Here is a 26,860-nt window from a genome sequence, read left to right on the forward strand (position 1 = left end):
GCTAAAGTACCTCCGACTTGCATGAATCAACAACTTCAACTTCTACTTTTTATACTATAGAGGCTTCAAACTTGAAAGTTCATTCGTATCTAGTGTCTGTACGATTTTCCCAGGTTCCTAAGTTAAGGAGACCGTGTTACGGAAACATATTCTAGTTCGAAAAAAGGAAAGCGAGTACAAAAGTACTCGAAATATGCATTTATTTGCAGAGCCGATTTTCCCAGACATCTTGGTTTTGAAGTCTGTGTTAGGCAAACACATTTCAGTCGAAACGAAAATGTCCCCTACTTGCATGAATTTGCAATGTCAATTTCCTCAGATACCTTTATTCTGAAGTCTGTGTTGGGGAAACACATTTCGAACGGAAAAAATACCCCCGACTTTCATTTATTTGCAATGCCGATTTCCCCACGCTCCATGGATTTGAAGTCTGTGTTACAGAAACACATTTCAGTCGGAACAAAAATGCCCCCGACTGACATGTATTTGAAATGCCAATTTCCCCACGCTCCTTGGATTTAAAGTCTGTGTTAGGGAAACACATTTCAGTCGGAACAAATATACCCCCGACTTACATGTATCTGCAATGCCGATCTTTGCAACGCTCCTTGATTTTGAAGTCTGTGTTAGGGAACACATTTTGGTGAGAACAAAAGTTCCCATACTTTCATGTATTTGCAATGCCGATTTCCCAAAGGCTGATTGGTTTTGATGGCTGTGTTAGGGAAACTGTAGATCGGGCCAATCAAAATGAGGCAGTTAGGGCGTTTAGATAACGCTTCACATTTTGAAAGTTATTCAATTGTTTATCTAATGAAAAATAATATTTTATTAAATTCGATAGAAGCGTAGAAATATTCCCTATCAATTGATGGAAACATCTTTCCGATCCAGTAAGAAATGTTCGAGTTATAAGCATTCGGAATCTTTAATTTTTTCCTGCATGTTCTATGTTTAGGTTTTCATTTTACCCCCCATATATTCCGGTTAGACGTAGTCCCACGTCAAAAGCATATGAAAGTATCTAGAAGACAAACTATCGAAATGTGTAATATTCGGGTGAGAAAAAACAATCCATTTTTCCCGACGGACGTAATGATCGATATCTCGTTTTGTATAAGTGCCATCGGGTTACGTTAAATGGCATTATGAATATAAGATTTCGCACTAGACACAGCTTCTGGACAGTTTTATGAGTGCTTCTGATGCACAGAGAAATTTGCATCGTATTTTACAGTTTTACTTCGATAACACCAAAAACACAAGCCAGACGGTTAACAACGTCAATAAAGTTTATGGTCCTGATACTGTAACAACAACATGCAATTCTGACTTCATCGATCACATTGCGATAATATCAATGACTAAGATGCCAATTGTCGAAAGTGTTGGAAAAATAATGGAAATGATTTAAGCGTTTTTTCGTCCTAATGTGTTCAAATCATACTCGATAAAGTAGGTACATGTATGAAATAAGCTTGGTCTATTCACCTAGAGTCTCAATTCAAATTTTCTCTTGCATACAAAAACGTTCCGCATAATGAGACTACGTGGAGGCGATCTGGCGTAGTGGTAAAATTCATACCACTCACGCTAAAGGTCACGAGTTCAATTCTCACTCCCGACATTCTTCCAAAAATGGAAGTAAAGTGACGAACCAGCCAAAAGTGTTGAAAGTCACTATAATACAGATAAAAAAAAATGAGACTTGATTTAGTTGGAGTGGCATATTTTTCCAGGGTCAAAGCCATAAGAAAAACCTCTTCAAGAGCGGAATGTGATGAGATATATTAGCTTTAGTAAACAGAACATTGTAAGTCGTTATGCACCTATGACCACTTTGCCCCCAAACGTCACAGTAATTTCTATGCTAACTAACCGCTGAGATGGAACAAAATATATGTTCAGCTCTCCTAGAATATGTGAACAGTCGTCCAAACTGATGATTTGTCCAACATATCAGATTGAATAAACTAAATTTCACGAGAAATTCCTTAGATACCATGCGCACAGAACTACGGCTGAATGGCTATCGAGAGACCAATTTCTGTTTTTATTTATATTTCGACATGCGACAGCTCTAATGAAGTACAGGGTGACTCAAAATGAATTTTTGTTTTTTACATTTTTGTGAAGCTTATGCCCTCAGAAATGTTGTCCTAAAAGGATTTTTCGATATTTGATTTCGTTGGAAAGTTACAGCCAGAAGTATGAAATAGGGAAATAGTATTGCTGTACGAATTTTAAAACGCGTTTTTCTCGAAACAATGTTATTTCAACTGGTGGTATCGATATCAACGCGTCTGAAATATCGTTGGTTGGAATGTTTTTATTGCCCTTGCCCTTCCAGAGAAAGGAAGAGTGTCATACCATCGTAGAAACATTTATTGTACTGTAAAATCCTCACATTCCAATTTTGTTTTCATTTGCTCTATTATTTCTCGAGTTATGCAAAAATTGTGTTTTGTTTGTATGGTATGGTCCATTTTAGGGTGGTCCCTAAAATCCATTTTTTCCACTTTTTCTCAAAAATGACTTTTTTCAAAAATTTATACCTTTTGAACCACTGAACCGATTTAGATGATAGACATATCAAATTGAGGCCAATGAGCGGGAACCAGAAGAACTCAAAAACTGCTTTGAAAGAAAACTCAAAAATATTTAAATATAGGTATCAGCGCAATAATCCATCTCAGTCATGATTGGTCAGTGATTGAGGCATTTCAATGGCTGGCAACAAAACCCCTTAAATATTGTAATCACCCTGACTTACCTCCTTTTGTTATGCTTCCATGTTGAAGTTATCGGCTTAGAATGTATTCTTAGAATATGCACGAAGCAAGCATGGTACAGAGCTTGCACCGACACGTAGAGGCAAAGAAATACTAAATAGAACGTACCGTATCGGTTTTCAATCTTTGTGTATGATAGCATTACGTGTCGCACTAAAAACGTTGTCCAAGATAGATAAAAGTGGTGGTAAAAGGAGCTGCTCCCACAAAACCTTCGGGCCTTTTCAAGGCCTTCAAAACTGTCTACTAAAGAGTTATTTCGACGCATTCTAAAACAATATCCTCAGTAATAAAAGCGAATTGATTTTCATATACTTTTTCCGGACGAGAGCTTTAGTGAATTGACGAGTGTGTTCGGACTTATTGGTTATGATGCTGATGATGTTTTAATTTGAAGAGGTTTCTAACTTTCTCAGTTCGAGTGACAAGTGCCGTGCCGTGAACTGTGAAACAATTTGGAAAACTAAACTAAATCTCGGCTTTGATAAGGACTATTTGAAAATCTTCCCTGCTGCTGCCGCTGCCGTCTGATGAATCAGCAAGATTAGATGACCGATGAATCGTAAATGGCTTATTGGAGATTTGTTTGTTTGTTTTTTTTCAGCTTTTCCCGAATTTTGGCGATTAGAAGGAGGAATTGTCCAGCAGTGAGAGCTGTGTCCTTCAGTGGAAAACTAAAGATGAAAATTGATTGCTGTCGCCGCTGCCACGATTCGGTTTCGATTTTCTGTTGCCTTTCTGCGAAAAGTGCAACAAAGCATGTTTTCATATTTTGTTAGAGGATGGAGTATTTGAGAGCGTTGGAGATGCAATTTCGCTTAGAAACACTGAAAAACTGCCAGCATATTAAAAAAAAATTCAATATTTTAGTGTTACTCTTAAAGATGTCTTATTTTTTTAGAGTAATCGTGTGACGGCAAAAAACCCGATACCGATAACACTACAGCCGCTCTATCCAGTGAAGATTCGATTCCGCAACGCACTCTTCGACAGGCCACAAAAACCAAAGCAAAATTAGAAAACAAAACGTCAAACTGAAGATACAAAACAGAAAAGAATTGAAAAGGATAAAAATTGTCGATCAAAAGAAGAATCGTATCAAAAGTTTTCTATTATCTAAATAATTCAAAGTGAAATCTTAAATTTAAAAATATTCTGAATTACGTGAGTCAAATTGAATTCAATATCTAAGTTGAAATAATAATATATACATATAATTAATTCTAGAGTGGGTAAAAAACTAAAGCTAACTGGTCGTCCTGATAGGATCTTTCCTTTGTAATAGCTTCACCAAAATTGTGAGTCACATGAGATGAAATCCCACCAAATTCTAATAAAATGCTTTGCAGCAAAAAGTCAACCACAACCATATCGTGTTTTCTTTCTTGACTTGGTGCAATCTAACCCAACAAAAATCTTTTTGAATTTTGTACGTGGGTAGCAAGGATGGAAAGACATCTAGACACTCCAGAATACAACTGTAAAGGATGTAATCGTCCCGACAACGCGGATACAGAAATGGTATGCTGTGATGGGTGCCACGAATGGGAACATTTTTCTTGCGCGGGTGTAGATGACACAGTGCGAAATCGTGCGTATATCTGTAAAGTGTGCAAAGCGAAAACTACAGTAACAGAAGCGCTTAAGCCTCTGAAACCTTCTACGTCGGATAATAAATCGGCTCATATGTCCCAGAAATCCAAGAGCGGGTCTAAGCGTGGAAAGAAAGTTCCACAATCGAAGTCACAATCAAGTGTAGCATCCAGTGCAAGAGTAGCATTGCTGCAGGAGGAAATGAAGATCGCCGAGGAAGAAACCTTATTGAAAGAGCAGGAATTGAAGCAACAGCAGCAGTTGAAGAAGCGGGAAATGGAGGTGTTACGTCGCCAACTGGATGAAAAGAAGAAAATCGTAGCAGAAGAAATGCGACTACAACAGTTACAAATTTCCGAGGAGATGGAATTTAATAAAAATCAACATATGATCCGGCGGCAGTCTATAGAAATGCGACGGGAAATAATTCGTCAAATATCATCGGGAAGCAGTAGGAGTAGTTCAATACCCGACTCTAGAGAGAAGGTGTCATCTTGGTTGAATGTCCACAACGACGCTGGAAGATCGATGGAAAACACTATGCGCAACGATACCACAAAGGAAGAGGAAATTCCCGTTTCGCATATAAACCGGTGTTCCGAAGACCCAGCGACTACTTCTACGATGAGTAAACAGGTTCGCACAACTCAGCAGCCTAAAGCCACAATCTCAATAAACACCGAAGGTGCAGGTATGAATACTGTACCTATGTATCAGGACCCGTCCCAAAATAAACCTAGCGTAGTAAATTCGCTACAACCACCGATCATATCAAGTGGCGTTGCGACAGCTGCTCAAACACACGTACCTCAGTGTCAGACAACAACGCGAACTGTTTTCCCGAATCATGTAAATCCAGGCTTAACGAATTGTCCAGGGTCGTCATCATGGATCCACCCCCCTCAATTCGAAATTAGGAATTCGAACAATGTTCCTATTGCTTCCAGTTTCCCAGCCTGTATACCGGAAAATCCCATGTCTTCACAGCCCACGATGGCATTCTCTCAGCAGCACTGTCCATCAATGCTTGGTCCACAACTGAATCAATTTCAAGTGGCATCTCGACAATCGATGGGGAGAGATTTACCTATCTTCACCGGAAACCCCGAAGAATGGCCGGTGTTCATTGCAAGTTTTGAACAATCGACTCTAGCATGTGGATTCTCTAACGCGGAAAATTTAATCCGTCTACAACGATGCCTGAAAGGACATGCCCTGGAATCGGTGAGAAGTCGTTTGCTTTTACCTACGAGCGTACCACACGTTATACAGACTCTACGTACACTATACGGTCGACCTGAACTGTTGATACGGGTATTATTGGAAAAAGTACAACAATCGCCCGCCCCCAAACCGGGACGTTTGGAGACATTAGTACAATTCGGATTGACTGTCCAGAATCTTGTAGACCATCTAGTGGGAGCAAACCAAAAGGATCACCTTTCCAACCCAATTTTAATGCAACAGCTAGTCGATAAACTTCCTGATCATTTGAAACTTAATTGGGGCATATATAAAGGCAATTATCAAAACGCTTCACTCGCGACATTTGGCCAATTCATGACTGGAGTGATCGAAGCTGCTAGCGCAGTCAATTTCGACTTGCCGTGGGTCGAAAAGCAAGACTGGAATGAAAAAAGAAAAAGGGAAAAAGGTGTTATCCATACCCACTCGACGGAGCAAGTTGTTCCAGTCGACGAAGCTTCTTCAACGATAATAAACCGAAAACCTGTTAAAACATGTCCTTTATGTGGTCATGAAGGTCACCGGCTACCTGATTGTAATCAATTCGTGACTCTGAATTGTGATCAAAGGTGGAAGGTAGTCCAACAGAAAAACCTGTGCAGAACATGTCTCAATAACCACGGTAAATGGCCATGCAGGTCTTGGCAGGGTTGTAGTATGGACGGATGTAGACAAAAGCACCATACTCTTCTACATAGTACAACGACAACATCGAGCAATGTATCAGCAAGTCACCTTTCTCTGAGTACATCAACGCATTCCATATTGCGAATGATTCCGGTTGTCCTGCGTAATAACGGACGAACCAAGGCGATTTTTGCCTTCATCGACGAAGGTTCATCACTCACATTATTGGAACAATCAATTGCCGAACATTTGGGAGTGGTCGGAACGCCGGAACCACTAACATTGCAGTGGACGGGAAATGTAAAACGGGAAGAACGAAAATCTCATCGAGTATTACTGGAAATATCCGGAAAAAGTAACACTAATCGTCGAGAAACACTGCACGCGCGAACTGTTACCCATCTACGTTTACCTTCACAAACAGTTAGATATCGTGAGCTCTCCCAACGATTTCCTCACCTGCGTGGACTGCCATTAGAAGACTACGAGCTTATACAACCGAAACTGCTTATAGGGCTCGACAATCTTGCCTTAGGAGTTCCTTTGAAAATACGTCAAGGAAATCGAAATGATCCAATTGCGGCTAAATGCCGACTGGGATGGAGTATCTACGGCGGTTCTCCTAGCCATCCTGGACAAGCATCAATCCTCAACTTCCATGTTGGTGTTGTTTCCGACCCTGATAGGGAGCTAAATGAGCAGCTTCGGGATTATTTTACTCTAGAAAATACTGGAACTATTTCATTAGAAAAACTAGAATCAGAGGATGACAAGCGAGCCAGAAAGATCTTGAGGGAAACTACTAAGCGTATTGCGATCGGATTTGAAACTGGGCTATTGTGGAGAACTGATGATCCTGTGGTTCCAAACAGCTATTCAATGGCGTATCGTCGGTTAGTCTCACTTGAGAGGAAGTTGGAGAAAGATCCCCCTTTGAAGCAACGGATCCACGCCATGATAGCAGACTATGAAGGGAAAGGCTACGCTCATAAGGCTACAAGCGAAGAACTATCTTTAACGAACCAAAACCGAGTGTGGTACCTTCCATTGGGTGTCGTTTCTAACCCAAAGAAACCACACAAAATCAGATTAATCTGGGACGCTGCTGCCAAAACCGAAGGAGTCTGTTTTAACTCTCTTCTGTTGAAAGGTCCTGACCTATTGACTCCACTTCCACAAGTCCTAAGTCAGTTTCGTCAATTTCCCGTTGCAGTGTGTGGAGACATCCGGGAGATGTTCCACCAAATAAAAATCCGTGAGCCAGATCGGCAATCTCAACGTTTCCTATGGCGTAGCACTCCAATTGAACCACCAACTGTATATGTCATGGACGTAGCCACTTTCGGGTCCACCTGTTCTCCTGCGTCGGCACAATATGTGAAGAACCTCAACGCATCGGAAGCTGCTCAACAATTTCCCCGGGCTGCTGCCGCCATTACATTGAATCACTATGTGGACGATTATCTGGCTAGTTTCTCGTCAATTAAGGAGGCGATAGCAGTGATCAACGAAGTCAAGCAGGTACATGCTATGGGTGGGTTCGAAATACGGAATTTTCTATCGAACAAATCAGAAGTCTTGCGTGGCATAGGCGAATTGGAAAATGGTGTCGAAAAAGAACTTGATTTGGTAAGAGGCGAATCCTCTCAATCTGTCCTTGGAATGATTTGGTTTCCCAAGACCGATGAATTTGCATACACATTCTCTATGCGAAAAGATATTTTACCGATTCTCGCCAAGGATCACGTTCCTACCAAACGAGAAGTTCTCAAAGTGGTAATGAGTTTGTTTGACCCCTTGGGACTTCTGGCCTTTTTTCTAATACATGGGAAAATACTCATTCAAAATACGTGGCTCGAGGGATCAGGTTGGGACGATCCTATCTCGAACAAACTGCAAAAACGATGGCAGTGGTGGACTGATCTTTTTCCGCAACTGGAGTTATTGAGAATTCCTCGGTGTTATTTCCCGGCTCCGTTTCCAATTAATTCACACGAGCTGGAAGTACATATCTTCGTAGATGCCAGTGAGCTGGCATATTCTTGCGTAGCATATTTCCGCCTGTTAACGGAGAATAACATTATCGTTGCGCTTATAAGCGCAAAGACCAAGGTAGCCCCCATAAAGTCTCTCTCGATACCCCGCCTGGAATTAAAAGCGGCTGTTCTGGGCACACGCCTGATGGAGTCTATTAAAAGTCAGCACACACTCCCCATTTCACGAAAAGTGTTCTGGAGTGACTCCAGCACCGTTCTGGCCTGGATTCGATCTGACCATCGTCGTTACAACAAATTTGTAAGTTTCCGAATCGGTGAAATACTGAGTTCCAGTGAACCGAATGAATGGAAGTGGGTACCTTCCAAACTGAATGCAGCAGACGCCGCAACGAAGTGGGAGAATGGATCCGAAATTAAATCTGACAGCCGATGGTTCCTAGGACCCAGTTTTCTGCGGTTGTCTGAAGAACGGTGGCCAAAACAAAAGTCTGTGTCAATCACCGAAGAAGAATTACGACCGGTTCATACTCACTGGGAAAGAGAGCCAATCATCGACATCACTCGATTCAGTCAGTGGGCAAGATTACTTCGTACGATGGGATATGTTTTACGCTTTATCCACAATCTTCTACATAAAAAACTCAATTTACCTCCTGAATCAGGTGTACTGACCCGAGAGGAAATTAGAGGAGCAGAAGAAGCGCTGTGGAAAATAGCGCAGTCAGACGAGTTTTTTGAGGAAACGAAATTGCTGAAGGAGACCCAAGGGCCACCCCATGCTGTACATTGCGTCGTCGCTAAATCAAGTCCTATATACCGAGCTTGGCCATTTCTAGATGATCGAGGAGTCCTGAGAATGCGGGGTCGTATTGGTGCTACAAAATTTGCATCATACGAAGCAAAATATCCAGCTATTCTGCCAAGAAAACATCCTATAACCTTCCTAATAACTGACTGGTATCATCGCCGCTTCCGCCATGGTAATAAGGAATCAATTGTGAACGAGATGCGCCAGCGTTTCGAAATCTCCAAACTACGGACATTGGTGAAGAAGGTTATGGCGAGATGCGTCTGGTGCCACGTTATGAAGACCAAACCGAAGTCTCCACCCATGGCATCACTTCCGGATGCTCGAGTAAGCGCATTTGTTAGACCTTTTACATTTGTTGGGTTGGATTATTTTGGTCCAGTGTTCGTTCGAGTTGGTAGGAATCAGGCCAAACGTTGGGTGGCTCTCTTCACCTGCCTCACCATTCGAGCCGTACACTTAGAGGTAGTGCACACCCTATCAACAGAGTCTTGCATTATGGCAGTTAGGCGATTCGTTGCACGTCGAGGATCTCCCGCCGTATTCTATACGGATAATGCGACATGTTTTCATGGTGCAGATAAAGAGCTACAATCTCAGGTCGACATTCGAAACAGAGCTTTAGCGTCTACGTTCACCAGTTCCCAAACCAGCTGGAAATTCATTCCCCCTGCTGCTCCCCATATGGGAGGAGCATGGGAGCGACTTGTCCGTTCTGTAAAAATAGCAGTTGGCACAATAATAGATGCTCCCCGCAAACCCGACGACGAAACTCTGGAGACTGTTTTATACGATGCTGAGGCCATGATAAATTCTAGGCCCCTGACGTACATTCCACTGGAAGATGCTGACCAGGAGGCACTGACTCCCAATCATTTTTTGCTGGGTAGCTCTTCCGGCATTAAAATTGAACCCGTAGAGACAGGCAACCGCTCCATCCTGCGGAGTAGTTGGAAACTCGCTCAGCACATCACTGACGAGTTCTGGCGGAGGTGGGTGAAGGAATACCTACCAGTTATAACTCGAAGATGTAAGTGGTTCGAAGAGACGAAAAACATAGAGGTGGGAGATTTGGTACTGGTCGTGAACGGTACAGGAAGGAACCAATGGATACGTGGACGTGTGGAACAGGTTTTCTCAGGACGCGATGGGAGAGTTCGTCAGGCGATGATACGAACTGCGACTGGTGTTCTACGGCGACCGGTGGTTAAGCTAGCGATTTTGGACGTCGAGAAAGTTAGTAAACCCAATCAAGAGTCTACAGGGGATCAGGACCATTACATGGGTTTACGGGCGGGGGTATGTGACGGCAAAAAACCCGATACCGATAACACTACAGCCGCTCTATCCAGTGAAGATTCGATTCCGCAACGCACTCTTCGACAGGCCACAAAAACCAAAGCAAAATTAGAAAACAAAACGTCAAACTGAAGATACAAAACAGAAAAGAATTGAAAAGGATAAAAATTGTCGATCAAAAGAAGAATCGTATCAAAAGTTTTCTATTATCTAAATAATTCAAAGTGAAATCTTAAATTTAAAAATATTCTGAATTACGTGAGTCAAATTGAATTCAATATCTAAGTTGAAATAATAATATATACATATAATTAATTCTAGAGTGGGTAAAAAACTAAAGCTAACTGGTCGTCCTGATAGGATCTTTCCTTTGTAATAGCTTCACCAAAATTGTGAGTCACATGAGATGAAATCCCACCAAATTCTAATAAAATGCTTTGCAGCAAAAAGTCAACCACAACCATATCGTGTTTTCTTTCTTGACTTGGTGCAATCTAACCCAACAAATCGATTATAGATTATCAAACCATTTAGTGTAAACTTTTTGTTTATCCAATTCTACGATACAGTATACAGTGTTGACGACATTTGAATTTACGATCCAAATTATTCTCTGACGGATTAGGAGGTCCGTAGGCCAGTTGTAAATTGTTGAAATTTGACTGAAAATTTTTACTTTGCGTAATTTAATTACATTAAGTCGGTAGTCCTGACCCTAACCTATTTTCTCTAAATTTTCTGTTATTCCTACTAAAACTTATCACCTACGCAATAATTTTAAGACAAATTTTCGTAGAGGATTTTTCCACCACTTGCAGAAACAAGTAATTTACATTTACATAGATTACTAATTTGATTGGGAAAAGTTAATTTTCATTCATAATTCTTATTCTAAAAGTGAGGGGCTCAAAATAAAAGGGGTGTAAGTAAAGTCATCGATTTCTTCACATTGACTCTCTCTTTTAGTTATAATTTAGCTGCAAACACATTCCCAGCTGTATTTGACAACGTGGAATATAGGTCAGAACCACATCTATCGGATTCTATAACAAACTCAAATTGGAAGGTTTTGCAGTTGAGTTATTAATTAAAGAGATAAAAAAAAGATAATAATCCCTCTGACTGAAGTAACAGTCATTGATAGGTGCTACCTTAAATACAGGGTCTTTCAGATCTAACGCTCACGCAACAAATTTTTATCTACAAAAGTAAACCGATGTTTATATTTAAAAAACGAAAATAAAGCATATTTGAGGACTTTTTCGATAACGCGTTTTAAACGGTGAACAAAGTTCTTCATGCACAACACTAACATTACGACTTCGATGCTGTTGAAAATCCGAGTTATTTCTTCATTAAGTCCCTCCATATTTTGTGGCTTATGAACATAGCAACGGTCCTTCACGTACCCCCAGAGGAAGTAATCGACGACCAGAAGTGTTTAATTTTTTACCATATGAAGACAAACTTTAATTTAGGTTTAATTCGGTTGCTCGAGTAATACGATTTCACTGAAAATACACGTTCTTGTAAATTATACATCTTGACACTAAAAACCATCCAATTCATTTCCTTCTCAATTTGATATTTTCCGCATCAGCTTACCACCGGGCAGTGTGGCATACCCTTTGCTCGCTTTCGGCCGTAAACATTCTCACGAGAGAAATAGCTTGTATGTGAGGGATTCCAGATGATTTTTTCAAATATCTCTGCATGGCACGAATAAATGGCTTCAAATGTAATCATAATGAACAACAATTATCAAACCATCACGATATTTCTGAATCATGTTCGGTAAATCACACAAACAATTGTTTTCACATACTTTGAAATGACATCAGTATATTTTCCCAAAGTTAAATGAGGGTCTTAGAATGAAAGGGGTGCTCCCGTGGCCGAGTGGTTAGCGTCATAACTAACATGCCGGGTGTTCGGGTTCGATTCCCATTCTGGTCGGGGGAATTTTTCGTCAAAGAAATTTCCTCCGACTTGCACTGTGATCACGCGTATTCTAGAGCTTGCCACTCAGAATGCATTCAAGGCGTGTTATTTGGCATAGAAATCTCAACTAAGTACTAATAAAAATGACGCAAGTAATACTACGTTGAGACGGTGAAGTTCCTCTAGGAACGTTAGTGCCATTGAAGAAGAAGAAGAAGAATGAAAGGGGTGTAAGTGATTTCATCGATTTCTCTACATCGACTCTCTCTTTTGGTCATAACTTAGCTGCAAATACATTCCCAGCTGTATTTGACAATGCGGAAGACAGGTCAGAGCCTCATCTATCGGATTCTATAGCAAACTAAAATTGGAACGTTTTTGCAGTTGAGTTATTAACTGAAGAAAAAGTTGATGAAGAGAAATCGATCAAGTCACTTACACCCCTTGCATTCTAAGCCCCTCAAATGTCTTCAAAACGAAAACATGCCTTCACATCTGACATCTATATTATGTGCTCTGAGAATGCAGGAAAACAAGAGCGCGGACTGTAGAATTAATGCACGAATACTGGGAGAACACGCTCACCGGAGGAACGGTTTCTTCTCTTCGCTGGTGGGCATGAAGAGAATAGATTGATGGAATCTCTCATTCTTACAAGCTGTTTCTCTGAGCTTTATAGTCTCTGAGAGAAAATACACGTTCTTGTAAATTGTACATCTTGACACTAAAAACCATCCAATAAGACTGAACGAGTAGCCGAATATTATCGCCCTGAAATGGGGAATGCAGTGTTACCATCGATGAAACAAAAAAAAATTGCATGAGAAGCTATTCGATTTTTTGCGTAAGCGTTTAATATGAAAACCTTCCACACTGGTGGAAATATATATAACGCCATCCCTGTTATAGTGCTTTTTTGCAAAGAATTTTTTAGAATCTTAGAACGATTACCTATCATTTGGTTCCGGTTGAGCAATTGAATTAAAGGGCTATGCATAAAGTGTTAGTTTATTTCGTTATTTCGTTATCGTGGAAATAAATATAACACCACTTTGAAAATAAGTATTTATTCACTTTATTTCCAGTCTAAAATCGAAACAAATGTAATTAGTAGTGTGTTGCTTCGCCTTTCTTCACAATAACCTCTTGCAGCCTCCTTGGCATAGACTGAATGAGGGATTTTACCGTGTTCGGAGTAATTTTAGCCCACTCGTTGATGATAGTTTTTTCAACTGTCCAGCAGGTTCAAAATTCTTGCCCTGTGCAAATACATTTGCTGACAAAATTCCCATAATTTTCAATGGGATTTAAGTCCGGACTACACGGTGGCCAATCAAGAACAGGAATGTTATGGGCCGTTAAAAAGTTTTTGGTGTTACTTGCTGCATGACATGAAGCGTTATCTTGCTGAAAAATAGCATTTTGGTCCATAACGTCTTCCATAAAAGGAATCAAAACCTCCTCCAGCAGTTCGCAGTACTTATTGGAATTCATTCTTGTTGATATGAAGCAGATTGGAGTTTTCCTAGCGTCACTGATGCCTGCCCAAACCATTACGGTTCCTCCTCCGAAGTTTCGAGATTCTCTTGTTGGTTTTTTCTTCCGTTTATCTTGCCAACAGTCAGCAATATTTATTCAATGATATATTGATTAGCTCCTATATTTTAATTTGAAATATAAACAAACTTAATTTTTATTTGTTTAGAGATAGTACAGTAGAACCTCGATTATCCGCGAGCGGTTGATCCTCGGTGCGGATTACGGATTATCCGCGAAAGTGAGTTCCCTAGTAATTCTATAAACCTTCCCGAAATTTGTCAGTGAGTGGTAGAGTCTTGCTTATTTGTTTTGGTCATGGTTTTCACATTATCTGATCACTGATGTACACAACCTTACAGATTGATAGTTCAATATTTTCTGTATTGATGAAACATAGTTTCCATACTAAAATATATTTTTTTCGTGTTTGTACCTCGTTTTTAGTTCTATATTGCGTTATCTGCGATTTTCGCTATACGCGATGACCTAGCCCGACTATTTCGCGGATAATCCGGGTTCTACTGTATATCTATTTATTTATTGGTGCGGAAAACAAGTGTTAACTTTTTGCGGTCGGAAACAATTTCCCTTGAAAGAGATTCTCTTATCTTTCCACGCTAATAATATTTTGGTTATATCGAGTACCGTTACCTTTTATTCATAGAAACTCCTTATACATCCGTGAAAAAGTTCACTATACATGAACATTCGTTTATGAAAAAAATTAAAGGAGATGTGTCTAAAACGCGCCTGCCGGGTAATTTGACCAGCCTGATTTTCTCGTAAACCACAAAAAAAATGCAATGGATATAGGCAATCGTGCTAGTCAATGATAGAATCCTACCATGCAAGTTTTACATTTGTAATATGCTTTAAAAAAATAAGAAAAATATTTTTCTTTGGAAGCAATTTTCGATGTAATTTTCTACATCATTTCTATAAGGTTTTTGTTGATTGACACCGATTCAGAGGCGATAACTGTGGGTCATATTTACTGAGTCGAGTTCCCATTGAATATCTCAGATGAAGAAAATGGTAAGAAAGGATTCATTTCCTTCTCAATTTGATATTTTCCGCATCAGCTTACCACCGGGCAGTGTGGCATACCCTTTGCTCGCTTTCGGCCGTAAACATTCTCACGAGAGAAATAGCTTGTATGTGAGGGATTCCAGATGATTTTTTCAAATATCTCTGCATGGCACGAATAAATGGCTTCAAATGTAATCATAATGAACAACAATTATCAAACCATCACGATATTTCTAAATCATGTTCGGTAAATCACACAAACAATTGTTTTCACATACTTTGAAATGCCATCAGTATGTTTTCACAAAACTAAATGAGGGACATAGAATGAAAGGGGTGTAAGTGATTTCATCGATTTCTCTACATCGACTCTCTCTTTTGGTCATAACTTAGCTGCAAATACATTCCCAGCTGTATTTGACAATGCGGAAGACAGGTCAGAGCCTCATCTATCGGATTCTATAGCAAACTCAAATTGGAACGTTTTTGCAGTTAAGTTATTAACTAAAGAAAAAGTTGATGAAGAGAAATCGATCAAGTCACTTACACCCCTTGCATTCTTAGCCCCTCAAATGTCTTCAAAACGAAAACATGTCTTCACATCTGGCATCTATATTATGTGCTCAGAGAATGCAGGAAAACAAGAGCGCGGACTGTAGAATTAATGCACGAATACTGGGAGAACACGCTCACCGGAGGAACGGTTTCTTCTCTTCACTGGTGGGCATGAAGAGAATAGATTGATGGAATCTCTCATTCTTACAAGCTGTTTCTCTGAACTTTATAGTCTCTGAGAGAAACAACTCATGGGCATATTATACTTCTGCTGGGATATTTAACACCGTATGATTGGAAATTTAGAATTTGGACGCCTTACAAAATAAAATTCGTAGCACTTTTGTTATTTAGTATCTACAATACAGAACGATTACAGATGACTGAGGGTTAACTAATCTACGTACTGACGTAGTTGTTACCTTAAATTTTAAGAGCACGGTCAAGATATATCCATTCTCGCTTAGGGGGTGCGTATTACACACTTCTCCTATAAACGATTACATCGTTGAATAAAGTATTTAGTATGATTCCTGGCTGTGGTGGCTGAGAGCAGACAAACGACTGCAAAGGGTTAAATTTGTAGTCATCATGTTTTTCATCATCTCGGCGCCAGGAAGAAGAAGGATTTATTCCTTAATATGAGAACTATTTGTGAATAGCTTTTTTTGCTCAGAATTTGTAACAGTTTGGAAAATGTTAATATAAACCTCTTTTCCGTCTGTTTTGTTCATATGTTTACACTAGTTCATACAACAATACCGAATTAGAAAATCACATCAAATAAAGGAAAACACCACATGACATACATTTTTCACATTAGGTGGATAAATAAATCAGGAAAAAACAGTACTTCCAGGAGACTTTTTGAGAAAAATGAGAGGAAAATTCGGTGTATATTTTTCTATAAAGTTCAATCGATTCTTTGCCACTTTTTCCCAGAACTCATCCCGCATCATTCAAATACTTTTGAGTAAAGATTTCACGCTTAACTTTTCAATAGGACCTATCTGTTTTGATCGATTCTCTTTATTGGCTTTCTCTTTAGATAATAATTGCCTTATTGACGTATTTTACAACGTTTTCGTTAAGCAGTTTGATAAACGAGGTTCTCATCTAGAATAAAGATCATCGAGCACATCAGGAAATGCTTTTACCGTTAAGTAATTAACGATAGAGAATGACGACGAAGAGAAACGATCAAAACAGATAGGTGCTTTTGAAAAGATCGGCATTATTTTTTTACTTTAAAACATACATACATACATACATACATACATACTCTCGGAGAAATAATCTTGACCTGTAACGGTCAAAAATATAGCGTCCTCTACGGTCAACATGTTTAAAATTTCTTTCACACCGGAAAAAATTATGCCAAATTTATTTCTGGCGGAAATGTTCAAAAGGAAACCTTAACTCCTGAAGCGATATTTTTAATGACATTCAAATCTATCCATTTTTATCCGGGTTCACTCCGAACAGCAGCTTTGCTGTGGTGAAAATTAGACGAAAATGATTTCGAGTACAAAGACATTCATTGGAATTGAAGTGTTATTATCATTGCAGCAGAAGGCTCACTCTCCCTCCAGCACCCAGAAAAGTGGTCCCAAAATTGTGTCCATTGGCGCTCATCTAATATGACATAATATGTTCGTAACACTATGGAGACCATCAATGTTCAGCTGAGCCGAGCCAGTTCCGAAATCTTTTGTTCCCGGAGCACATCGTACCGGGTGAGTCCTTACCTAGACGGGGGTATAGAGCTACTGGCCACCACACCGTTGTCGGCAACCGGTCTGTCGTTCAATTGACAAAGTGGATCGTAGGCCTGAATCTTTTTGGTTGACCCCCACATCCTTCGTTACAAAACAGATAGCACATCGTGCGTTGCACACAATTATCACATCCGAATACCTGCCACGGCACACAGACATCTGCTGCAGACTGAATTATACTCGAAATCAAAGTCCGCTGCAGTTCTGGTCTGTGGCATTGATGATGATGGTGATTTGGAACTGGCAGTGATGGGAAGCGTCGGTTCAAGTCTAAAAGTAAAAACGAGTGAGTGTCACTAATAGATTAGAAAATGATTGAGAGTTCGACGGCCATTGTGGACGCTATGACTCCCTCGTCCTGTGCTTGACTGGACTGTCCACTCTCGCCGGTATACCGTAGACAATGTGGATCCGCATTTCGATGAACCAGCTCGAGTTGTAACGAAGGGAAGCACTCGCATCTAACAGACGGTTAGCTAATAAAATCTGAAGTCGTACGGGTACAAATCAGACCAAATTCTATCACGTTATTGATTGAGCGAAGTAATTGGTGATTAGTGATTGACGGAAGGAAGACGTCATCCTCGGACACCGTAGAATTAGGAAGAAGTTAATATTGCTGAATTTTAATAATTGAATTGCTTCAGCTTTTCTAATGCTTTATGATAGGTGTCTCAAAAAAACGTGATGTTTTAATTTCCTACTAACCTGGTGCAAGATGGGTAAACACCATAAGGCTGTGAAGCAATTTTCGTCATAAACGGTCTTAAGGGTGGTGTCCACCATAAAGAAACAGTTTTAATCAAAGAATCAGACATACAAGACACAAAGACAAAAACAAACACAGAGGTTAGTTTTTTGAATTATGAAAGCCTTAAATTTGACCATGGAAACTTTGCTCCATTTTCCAATTGGTACGACTAGTAATAGCTCAAAAAATCATACTGAATGTTTATTTTTTTGTACGACTCAACAATAGAATAGGAAAAATGTAAACTACAATCAGACTAAGCAAAAAAATACATTATTACCAACACATTGTCTTCGATGGCAGTAGAAGTTCACTCAATTAGATCGATCATAAATTAGGAATCCCCCCATCACCATGTAGCACATCAAATTCTCAACCATTCGTCCACTTGTTTAGTCCGATCAGTCCAATGAGCTCTGTGTTTCAATAACCCAAGCATCGTGCATCGTCAATGAAAAATTAAAATGCTAAAATTTACGAACAGCACTGGTAAACGTTTGAGTTGTTTCCAGAGCAGCAGTAGCTCAGTACTTGTCGATACCCAAAACAAGATGCTTGTGGCCACGGCCAGAACAAGACACACCAGAGGATACGGTCTCGGTCTGTCTGCTGGAAAAGCCGATTTGCGAAACACTACAAGTTGCCTTCCAGCCTGGAAAAGCAGACACACACACACACACACACTCATGCGGCGCATACGGGAAGGAAATGTGTTTAAAATCATTAAATATTTATCGCATTTCTTATTTGTACATTTTCTGAAGATGTTTTGCAGTTTTAGCCGTCCGTACTGCCGCTGCTAAATTACAAGAACCACAAGAAATGTGAGCTGATGTGATCTTGTCAGCAGAACCCGAAGGGTGTCGACCGGGTTGGGATCGGAGCGGAAAAGCCTTCTACTGCTGCAATCGTGCGATGGTGATGATGAGGATATTGTTGCTGTTGTCGAGAGAGAGAGAGAGAAAGACGGAAAGCATATTGTTGTACAGTGCAAGAGCATGTTCCTTTTGCTCGTACGATTAATTTAAGATGTGTTCAAATATGCAAACTTTCGTGAGACGATTTCCTTATATCAATAATACAAAGTGTTTTCCTATTGCGAGAAAACAATTACTTTCCAACGCAATTTGTTCCATTATCATTCTGCATTTAGTTTTTGTGCTGATGACTTGGAATCACGTTGGTAACAGTTTGAAAATGTAGAAATATTCCAACCCTATTAGCAGCGGTGAAAAGCGGTCTCCCCGGCTGGGTTGGGAAAAGCGACATCAGTTCCAGAAATGTGCCTTGTAGCAACTTAGCTAAATTGCTGTATAATTAAATATTAATTTGTTCTTGTATCGTGTACAAGTGCCGGGCCCGGAAACCGACCAGGCTCAGTGCCACCCAGCCACCACCCGAAACAGTTGTCCTTATGGCTCTTTTTCGCTGCCGCTTCTCGCTCGAGATCCCTTTGCTCGTTCGGAAGCTATTTCCGTCACAGCAAAACAAGAAATACACTTAGAGGTATCAGTGGAGAATCTCATTCACTGGCTCTACCTTTTGGCCAAATAGTTAACAATATCTAGTGGCATCGCTTTACTGCTGCTGCTGCTGCAGCTTGCCTCAAACGGATGAATGTATATACATACCACCTACACCTCCCACACTTAGCATGAACAGCAGCGAAGGCCAGCGGCAAAACAAAAACACAGCACACAAAATGGAATTAAATTAAGTTAAATTAAATTAAATGGGAATGAATAGCAGCATAAAAAGTGAAACTGAGGCAGGGTGAGGCGTGGGGTGGTTATGAATCCAGCAGCTTTCCTTTTGTGATGTGGCTTGAGTTGGTAATACCGGAAGAGGGACGGATGACGATGCTGCCCAGTTGAGGGCTGTTTACGAATGAACTGTAGGATGCATCACAGTTTAATAATCGTTCCCTGTTGGATTTACTTCGGTGTCTAGAAGAAATATTCAATAAACACTCCCATTGATTTGTGAGAAACGGAACGCATATTTTGAACCCGACTTGGTTATATGGAGTAAAAGTCAACCGCGTGGATTAAAGCAGTTGAACGATTTTATAATGAAACTGTATTGCACATTCTCACATTCCATCTCAGATAACCGTGAATCAATTGTGTGTATAATTGGTCGCATTGGTCATTTGAGCAACTTTGTAAAATAATAAAATCGTACATTATCTGTATCATTAGTATATTTCTCTACAGTAAAAACATTCCACAATTTTTAAAAATGTTTGATTTTTGCTTAATTTTTTTCGGAATATTTTCATGATGTACTGTAATCTATTAGTCAAATTATTTCATTTGATACTGATAATGATGAGATTGCAAAAAATACATAGTCGACCATTTTGTGCCGTCAACCTTCCTGAATTTAGGTTGTTCATAATGTAGTTTATGCTCAAAGTCAAATCCATTTATTTGATACACATATCTCAATTAACATTTTTTAAACTTATATGAAATATCAAATTGGATTTTTCAAGATAATGGAATACGCAGTTTTAAAAGGACAGCAGAGATAAAGGTGTGTTCCAAATTTCAGATCAATTAGTCGAAAGGAACGCGCTCAAATCTATATTAATGTGGCACCACCCTACACACATACAAACAGGTTACCTTGAATGAAACCATTTTGAAAAAAAAAATAATTGGCTATCTTGTTACAACAAACAAAACAACAACAAAATTAACAAAATGTACATGGTCAGTTTTTGAAATTCGATGGTGAAATTTTTCCCATACATCCATTGCCACCCTAATACACATATTCAACAAACATGTTACAGGACAAGCTAAATAAAACCGTTTGAAAAATGTGACAACTTTTTGAAAAGGGCCGAAGTTTTTTTTTCTCAATATCTTACAGAGAATTATAACTCAAAACTATAATTCTTACAAAGCTCTAATCAAAGAATGAAATGCAGGAAATTATTTGAGTTTTGTTTAAAAAGTATCAAACAAAATTTTAAAAAATTACCCTGAAAAATAATTATTATGAAATTTTTAATTCTTATGTCCAAAAAACATTTTGTTTATTCTCAAAAAAAAATAATAGCCCTTACAATTTTCAAAAAATCACCCATACATGGGAAGATAAGCACTTCTACAGTGAAAAAGTTTTTCCAACTCCAACTTTTTCATGTTTCCTTCGAAAAAATTACAACGGATCCGAATGTTGCTTAAAGTCAGGATAGCGATATAGCGTATTCAACAGAGTTTTAGATCTTATTAGGATATGAACTTTTGTCGAAAACGTCTTTTATAGTCTCTGGAATATATGGCATGTTTGTACGGATACTCCAAGAAAAATAATGTTTTACTCGGAACATTTTTTTTGTGTCTCGTCTTTGACATGTTTTTGTTGTGTTTCTGAAGAGAAAAAAGTTAGCAGAATATGTCAATCGCGATAATTTACACATGAGGGGCTTAGAACGAAAGGGGTGTAAGTGATTTGATCGACTTATCTGCAAATACATTCCCAGCTGTATTTGACAGTGTGGAATATAGGTCAGAACCTCATCTATCGGATTCTACAGAAAACCTAAATTGGAACGTTTTTGCAGTTTAGTTATTAACTAAAGAAAAAAATGATGAAGAGAAATCGATCAAGTCTCTTACACCCCTTTGCATTCTAAGCCCCTCACATGAAAATGTTACGACTCAAACATTAGTAGTAATTTTTCCAAGAAAACATGAAAAAGTTGTTATTGGGAAAATTCTTTCCCTGTAGCAGTACCCTTAATGCAATTATAGGGTCTATTCATATAATTTTGTTCAGAGTTAAAAAAAACATCTCTTTGAGAAAAAAATAATTTTAATTTTCAAAAAAAAAATTAGTTTCAATGAGTTTTTTTTCATTTGTTTGATATTTTGAATAAAAACTTCTATAAATTCCTACATTTTAGTATTTAAACAACATTTTGTAGGTCTTATAGTTTTTGAAGTAAGATTCTTCGAAAAAAAGTTGAAAAAAAACTCAAAGTTTCAAAAAAGTTCTGACCCAAAAACTAAAAGTCCTACGAAATGATGATTAAGAAAGAAAATGTTGGAAATTATTTATGTTTCCATTAAAAATATCAAGAAAATAAAAAAACAACCATTGCAAAACAAAAATTGAAAATTAAAATCTATTTTTCTCAAAAATATGCGAAAACATATATAAACAGCCCATACATTTTCTAACAAGTGATCCATACATCGGAAAAAGGGCACTACTAAAGGATAAGAGCTTTCTCAACAACTACTTTCTCTTTTGCAACCGATCTGAAAACCGAACAGAACTAGTGAAATACGATGTTTGGATAACAATTCAAGATGGATTACGAGTGAATTGTGCCACTAGCGATGAGTCGAATAGCGATCAAAACGGAATGTTTGAACACGGAACGGGATAGAAAATATTTCATCATACCAAAAAGACCGCATTAATTTGCTGATTTAAATTATTCAAACTTTGTGAAATCACTAACTTTTGAACTACTGGACTGATTGAGATGATCGATATATCAAATTGAGGCCACTGAGTTAGTCTTCTTTGAAAAAATATTACACTTGCAAAAAAAATTGATTTTGTTTTCGTAATTATCCATTCTATATGGTATTTATTGTTTACATGGTTTCGGAACCAGATATGTTTTATATTCTATATGTTTTATATTCTTTCTTGAAAGCTGAGTTTTTTTATATCTTAAAATCAGAGAAATCTAAGAAATCGAAAATTGAAAAAACAAAACGATTTTGAGTTGAGATTTTTCAAAGTCAACTTGTTTTTAGTACATACTTGCGATTATGCGTCTAGACTAGATATATGCTACTAGAATCCAATTTTTTCGCAAGTGCATTTTTTTTTTTTCAAAAAACACTTGAAGACATTGGCTTCAATTTGATATGTCGAATGTCTGAGTCGGTCCAGTAGTTCTAAAGTCATGCAATTTAAAAAAAAAGGGAAGATTATTTTTTGGACCATCCTAAAATAAGGTCAAATATTTTGCGATAAAGAACAAAACTACCAAGAAAATCTGAGAACCACTACATATTTGGTTGGGGAAAAAACCATTATTTGCTCGGCAGATGGCTCTAGTGATAAATATCTCGCGTAATATCGATCATACAATTTCAAATTTATGCTCGTTGTAAAGGTAACATTTTACACTAAAATATCATTTGCTGTTTTATGTTTGTTCCATTCAGTTATGAGTTACAGGGTGTTCACAATGGTAGTCGACAAAGAAAAAATTCGGTACATTTTTAACTTTTTCTTTGATAAAGCCAAAGACCGATCATAAAACAGTTTTCAAACATTTGCGCAAAGCTGGATTAAAAAAAATATAGAAAGTTGTGTCCCAGACACGACCGCATTGTTGACGTAGAACTACGCTGTAGTTCAATTCATGTCGCATGTTTATAACTGCGGATATTATTTTATAATGCTACGAAATTTTGAAATAACCATTCTACCAGTTTGGTCGCCTTGAAATGTTTTTTTTTATTGTAGAATCATTTGACAATAATTGTTAGATGATTCATTCTTGTGCTCGCAGAACAATACATGCTCGAGATAAGCGTCATCCTTAGTGAAGAAAGTTTTGCTACTGGCAAGCGAAACCAAATCACATACAAAATTCAAGAACTACATTTACTTTCATGGTGACTAAATAAGCGAGATAAACTCTATCTGCACGCGAACTCAAACAAAATAATGACTTATTATAACTTATTGAATAACTTGGTATTCCCCAAGTAATTTTTTTGGTACACAAACTTAACACCTGCTTCACCATAGCGTCAGTTCAATGCATTGATACAATGTCAAAGGCACCAACGATGCCTTTATGATGACAAAAATCAAACAATGTTAACTGCATGGAAAAGGCTGAATATTTGCCTCAGCAGATTTTCATGGCTAATACCCTAGTGAAAATAATTCCCTCCCGCTATCTCCCCTCGTTGTTTATATTTATCATTACAAATGGGGTATTAGCGTAGCGAAGATGCACTATTTTTACGTACGGGTTATGAAGCACGCAAGTACGCACGCAAATATCCATATATCGATGGCTCGAAGCAATTAAATATACACACACTTATCTCTGTTATGCGCTCTTCTCAACAGAAGCCCTTTCTGTTAATATTGTGGAGAGAGTTTTCCTACCGTCATGCTAAACCAAATCACTGAAAAAATTCCAGAACATTTATTTTCTTGGTGAGCTGTCGATAGCTTAGCTTGATGATTCCCCACACAATTGTGTAGCTCAAAACATTAATGCAATGGCGTCAGTTTGATGCAATGATTGCAAAGCCAGAGACATCCAGCGAGTGAGTAATTTGGTCGCGTACACAGGTCATTTCGAAACGAAGACATGTGATGACGCAAAACAAGGAAGAACAAGCGATGTTCATTGTTTCGTTTCGTGTTAAGTTTGCCTTTCCTTCCTTTCCTTGTTGAATTCAAGATACTTTAAACTTTTTCAGTTCATTCGTCTCTAGCGTTCAAAAAGGTCTTTGGAAAACTCTACTCTTTCCTCATATTACTTCTCCACCCCCATTGCCTTGAGAAAACCATTCGATCCCTCGCCGTCCAGCTCGCCCAGCAACGGTGTTGTCCAGTCGGTGTCCTCACGAAGAATAAGTTGGCCTCAGCAAGATCCACTGTTTATACTCAAGGCAAACATTCCCCTTCGTTCTTCTTCTTTTCCTTTGTTCACTTAGACTTCTTACGAAAATCTTACGATTTCCCCTTCATTGCTCGTCGATGAGTTGCTCGTTTTTGAAAGCTCTGTTCGGGAAAGCACACAAATGAGCAGAACAAATGTATGAGGAAATGGGAATGCTTCCACTTTTCATCAATTTAAACCATATACAGACTATGGGATTGTAATGCATAGCATATCAAACAAATCTTAGGTAATTTCCGATTAGTTTTGGTATGTAAATCGCCCGAATCCGTTCACGGCATAAATAGTTATTAACGTTAACTTTATTTCATAAAAACGTGACCTGGCACCCTTAATAAAAGGCGTAGTTCTGAGTCAAAATGAGCTCGATGTTTGGGCTTTGGCCAAACGGAATGGACCCGTTTCTTAAACGTAAAGTTACTGGGGATGAGAAACGCGTCACAAACGACAATATTGTGCGAAAACTATCGTGGTCAAATCGTGGTGAAACAGCTCAAACGGTGATCAAACCAGGACCAACGACCAGGAAGGTTCTACTTTGTAGTTGGTGGAACTTGAAAGGAATCATGAGTTGCTTCCGTCTGGCCAAACACTAAATTCAGATCTACACTGTCAAGAAGTGGACCGTTTGAAGCTAGTGATTGACCAGAAACAGCAAGAATTGGCCAACAAAAGAGGTGTCATGTTCCATCAGGACAACGCAAGGTCACACACGTACTGACTAACCAGAAACTCCAAGAGCTTGGTTGGGGAGTTTTAATGCATCATATAAACCGGATGTGATACTAAGCGATTTCCACATTTTTGTCGCGTTGTAAAAATTACTGAGTGATAAGAAATTGAATTTAAGATAAGATTTTGAAAATCGATTACTAGAGTTTTTAACCAAGACTTCTATGACCAGAGTTGCCAACTATAATTTTCAAAAAATCAGGAAAAACGAAAATAAAAATCAGGACAAATCGGGATAGCTCATATTGGGTTGTCCGGAAAGATAATTTCGATTTTTGGGAGAACAAAAGTATATTTTCTTCAATCAAAGAATTATAGGGGGTCTTCGTAGCCACTTGGTTACGCGTTCGCTTATCAAGCGATCGATCGTGAGTTCAAACTCAGGGCCCTCAATTGACCATCTTTGTGTTGTTATAGAATAACTACGTCCACGCTACCATCATCAGCGATGGAAATCGATCCACGGTGGAACAAGATCGATTCATCCATACAACTACTCTGCTCTGCAAGAAACATCGGGCTGCTGTTCTATAAATAACCCAACAATGATCAATACCAACTGTCTCCGCTGTCCGGTCTGCTGAACAATGGAAGAACAGATAGAATACCCTTACGCCTAAATGGCTACTACTGTGTAATTTACCATAATATAATGGAACAGAAAACTTAACGCCTAAATAGCTACTACTAACTACTGTGTAATTTACAATTTATAGAAACAAAAACATATGTACATGTACACACTTAAAAAAACCCGGCTCTGTTACAGCTAAAATGCTAATGAGCCTAATAAATAAATAAATGGGATAAAAAAAAAAGAATTATAATTCAATTTTATATCCATGGTTTGCCTAACAGTTTTTGTCATCTTTCACGCAGCTCAAATATTCTAGCCTCCTAAATCTTGTTGAATGAAAGGTTGCTTGGCAGTAGCTCATAATACAGAATTCATTCCAACTCCCACCAGAAACAGAGTATGACTTTCTTGGGGCGAAGATTTGTGCTTCTTTGGCTTACACCAAGATTTTTTTACCGCTAAACACTGTTGTAAAAAGGGTTGCTTGGTAGAAGCTCATAATTCAGAATTCCTACCCATTCCCACCAGTCACAGGGTGCGTCTTTCTTCGGGTAAAGATCGGTTTTGGGATTAACTAATCATTTCGCTTACCCAATGTTCTCGATCAGCGTTTCGATTTGGTATTCATCTGAGGCGACTTTCCAAACAACTTTATATAGATTATTCAATATTCTTATTTCTAAATGTTCAATATATCGATTTGATGTTTTTAGATGTTATTTTTTGTGGAATATAGCGAAACCTGTATCTTTTTTTTTTTTTGTTTAGCTCTACATAATTTTTAGTGGCCAACATTCCTTTCATTGTTTCTGTTCCTAGTCTATTCTTTGAATCTTCGCTTTATTAAGAATGAATTGAAACGAAAGTCATTCAAGTGATGTTGAGGAATGTGGAAGAATTGATATGCAT

General features: G+C 38.6%; 1 protein-coding gene across 1 annotated transcript; it reads left to right on the forward strand.

Annotated features, from left to right (window-relative positions):
* Positions 1-3,712: 3,712 nt before the first annotated feature.
* Positions 3,713-10,858, forward strand: LOC129775015 (uncharacterized). The gene is made up of 3 exons (XM_055779169.1): positions 3,713-3,956; positions 4,022-10,619; positions 10,683-10,858. Exon 2 carries the CDS (start codon positions 4,239-4,241, stop codon positions 10,491-10,493), a length of 6,255 nt encoding a protein of 2,084 aa, XP_055635144.1. The 5' UTR covers positions 3,713-3,956; positions 4,022-4,238; the 3' UTR covers positions 10,494-10,619; positions 10,683-10,858.
* Positions 10,859-26,860: the final 16,002 nt, after the last annotated feature.

Source organism: Toxorhynchites rutilus, chromosome 3, assembly GCF_029784135.1.
Source record: "Toxorhynchites rutilus septentrionalis strain SRP chromosome 3, ASM2978413v1, whole genome shotgun sequence".
Taxonomy (NCBI): Eukaryota; Metazoa; Arthropoda; class Insecta; order Diptera; family Culicidae; genus Toxorhynchites; species Toxorhynchites rutilus.

What these genes read in the sequence shown, in the direction of transcription:
- LOC129775015 (XM_055779169.1), top strand. Translation starts at nt 4,239, where the DNA reads ATGGAAAGACATCTAGACACTCCAGAATACAACTGTAAAGGATGTAAT.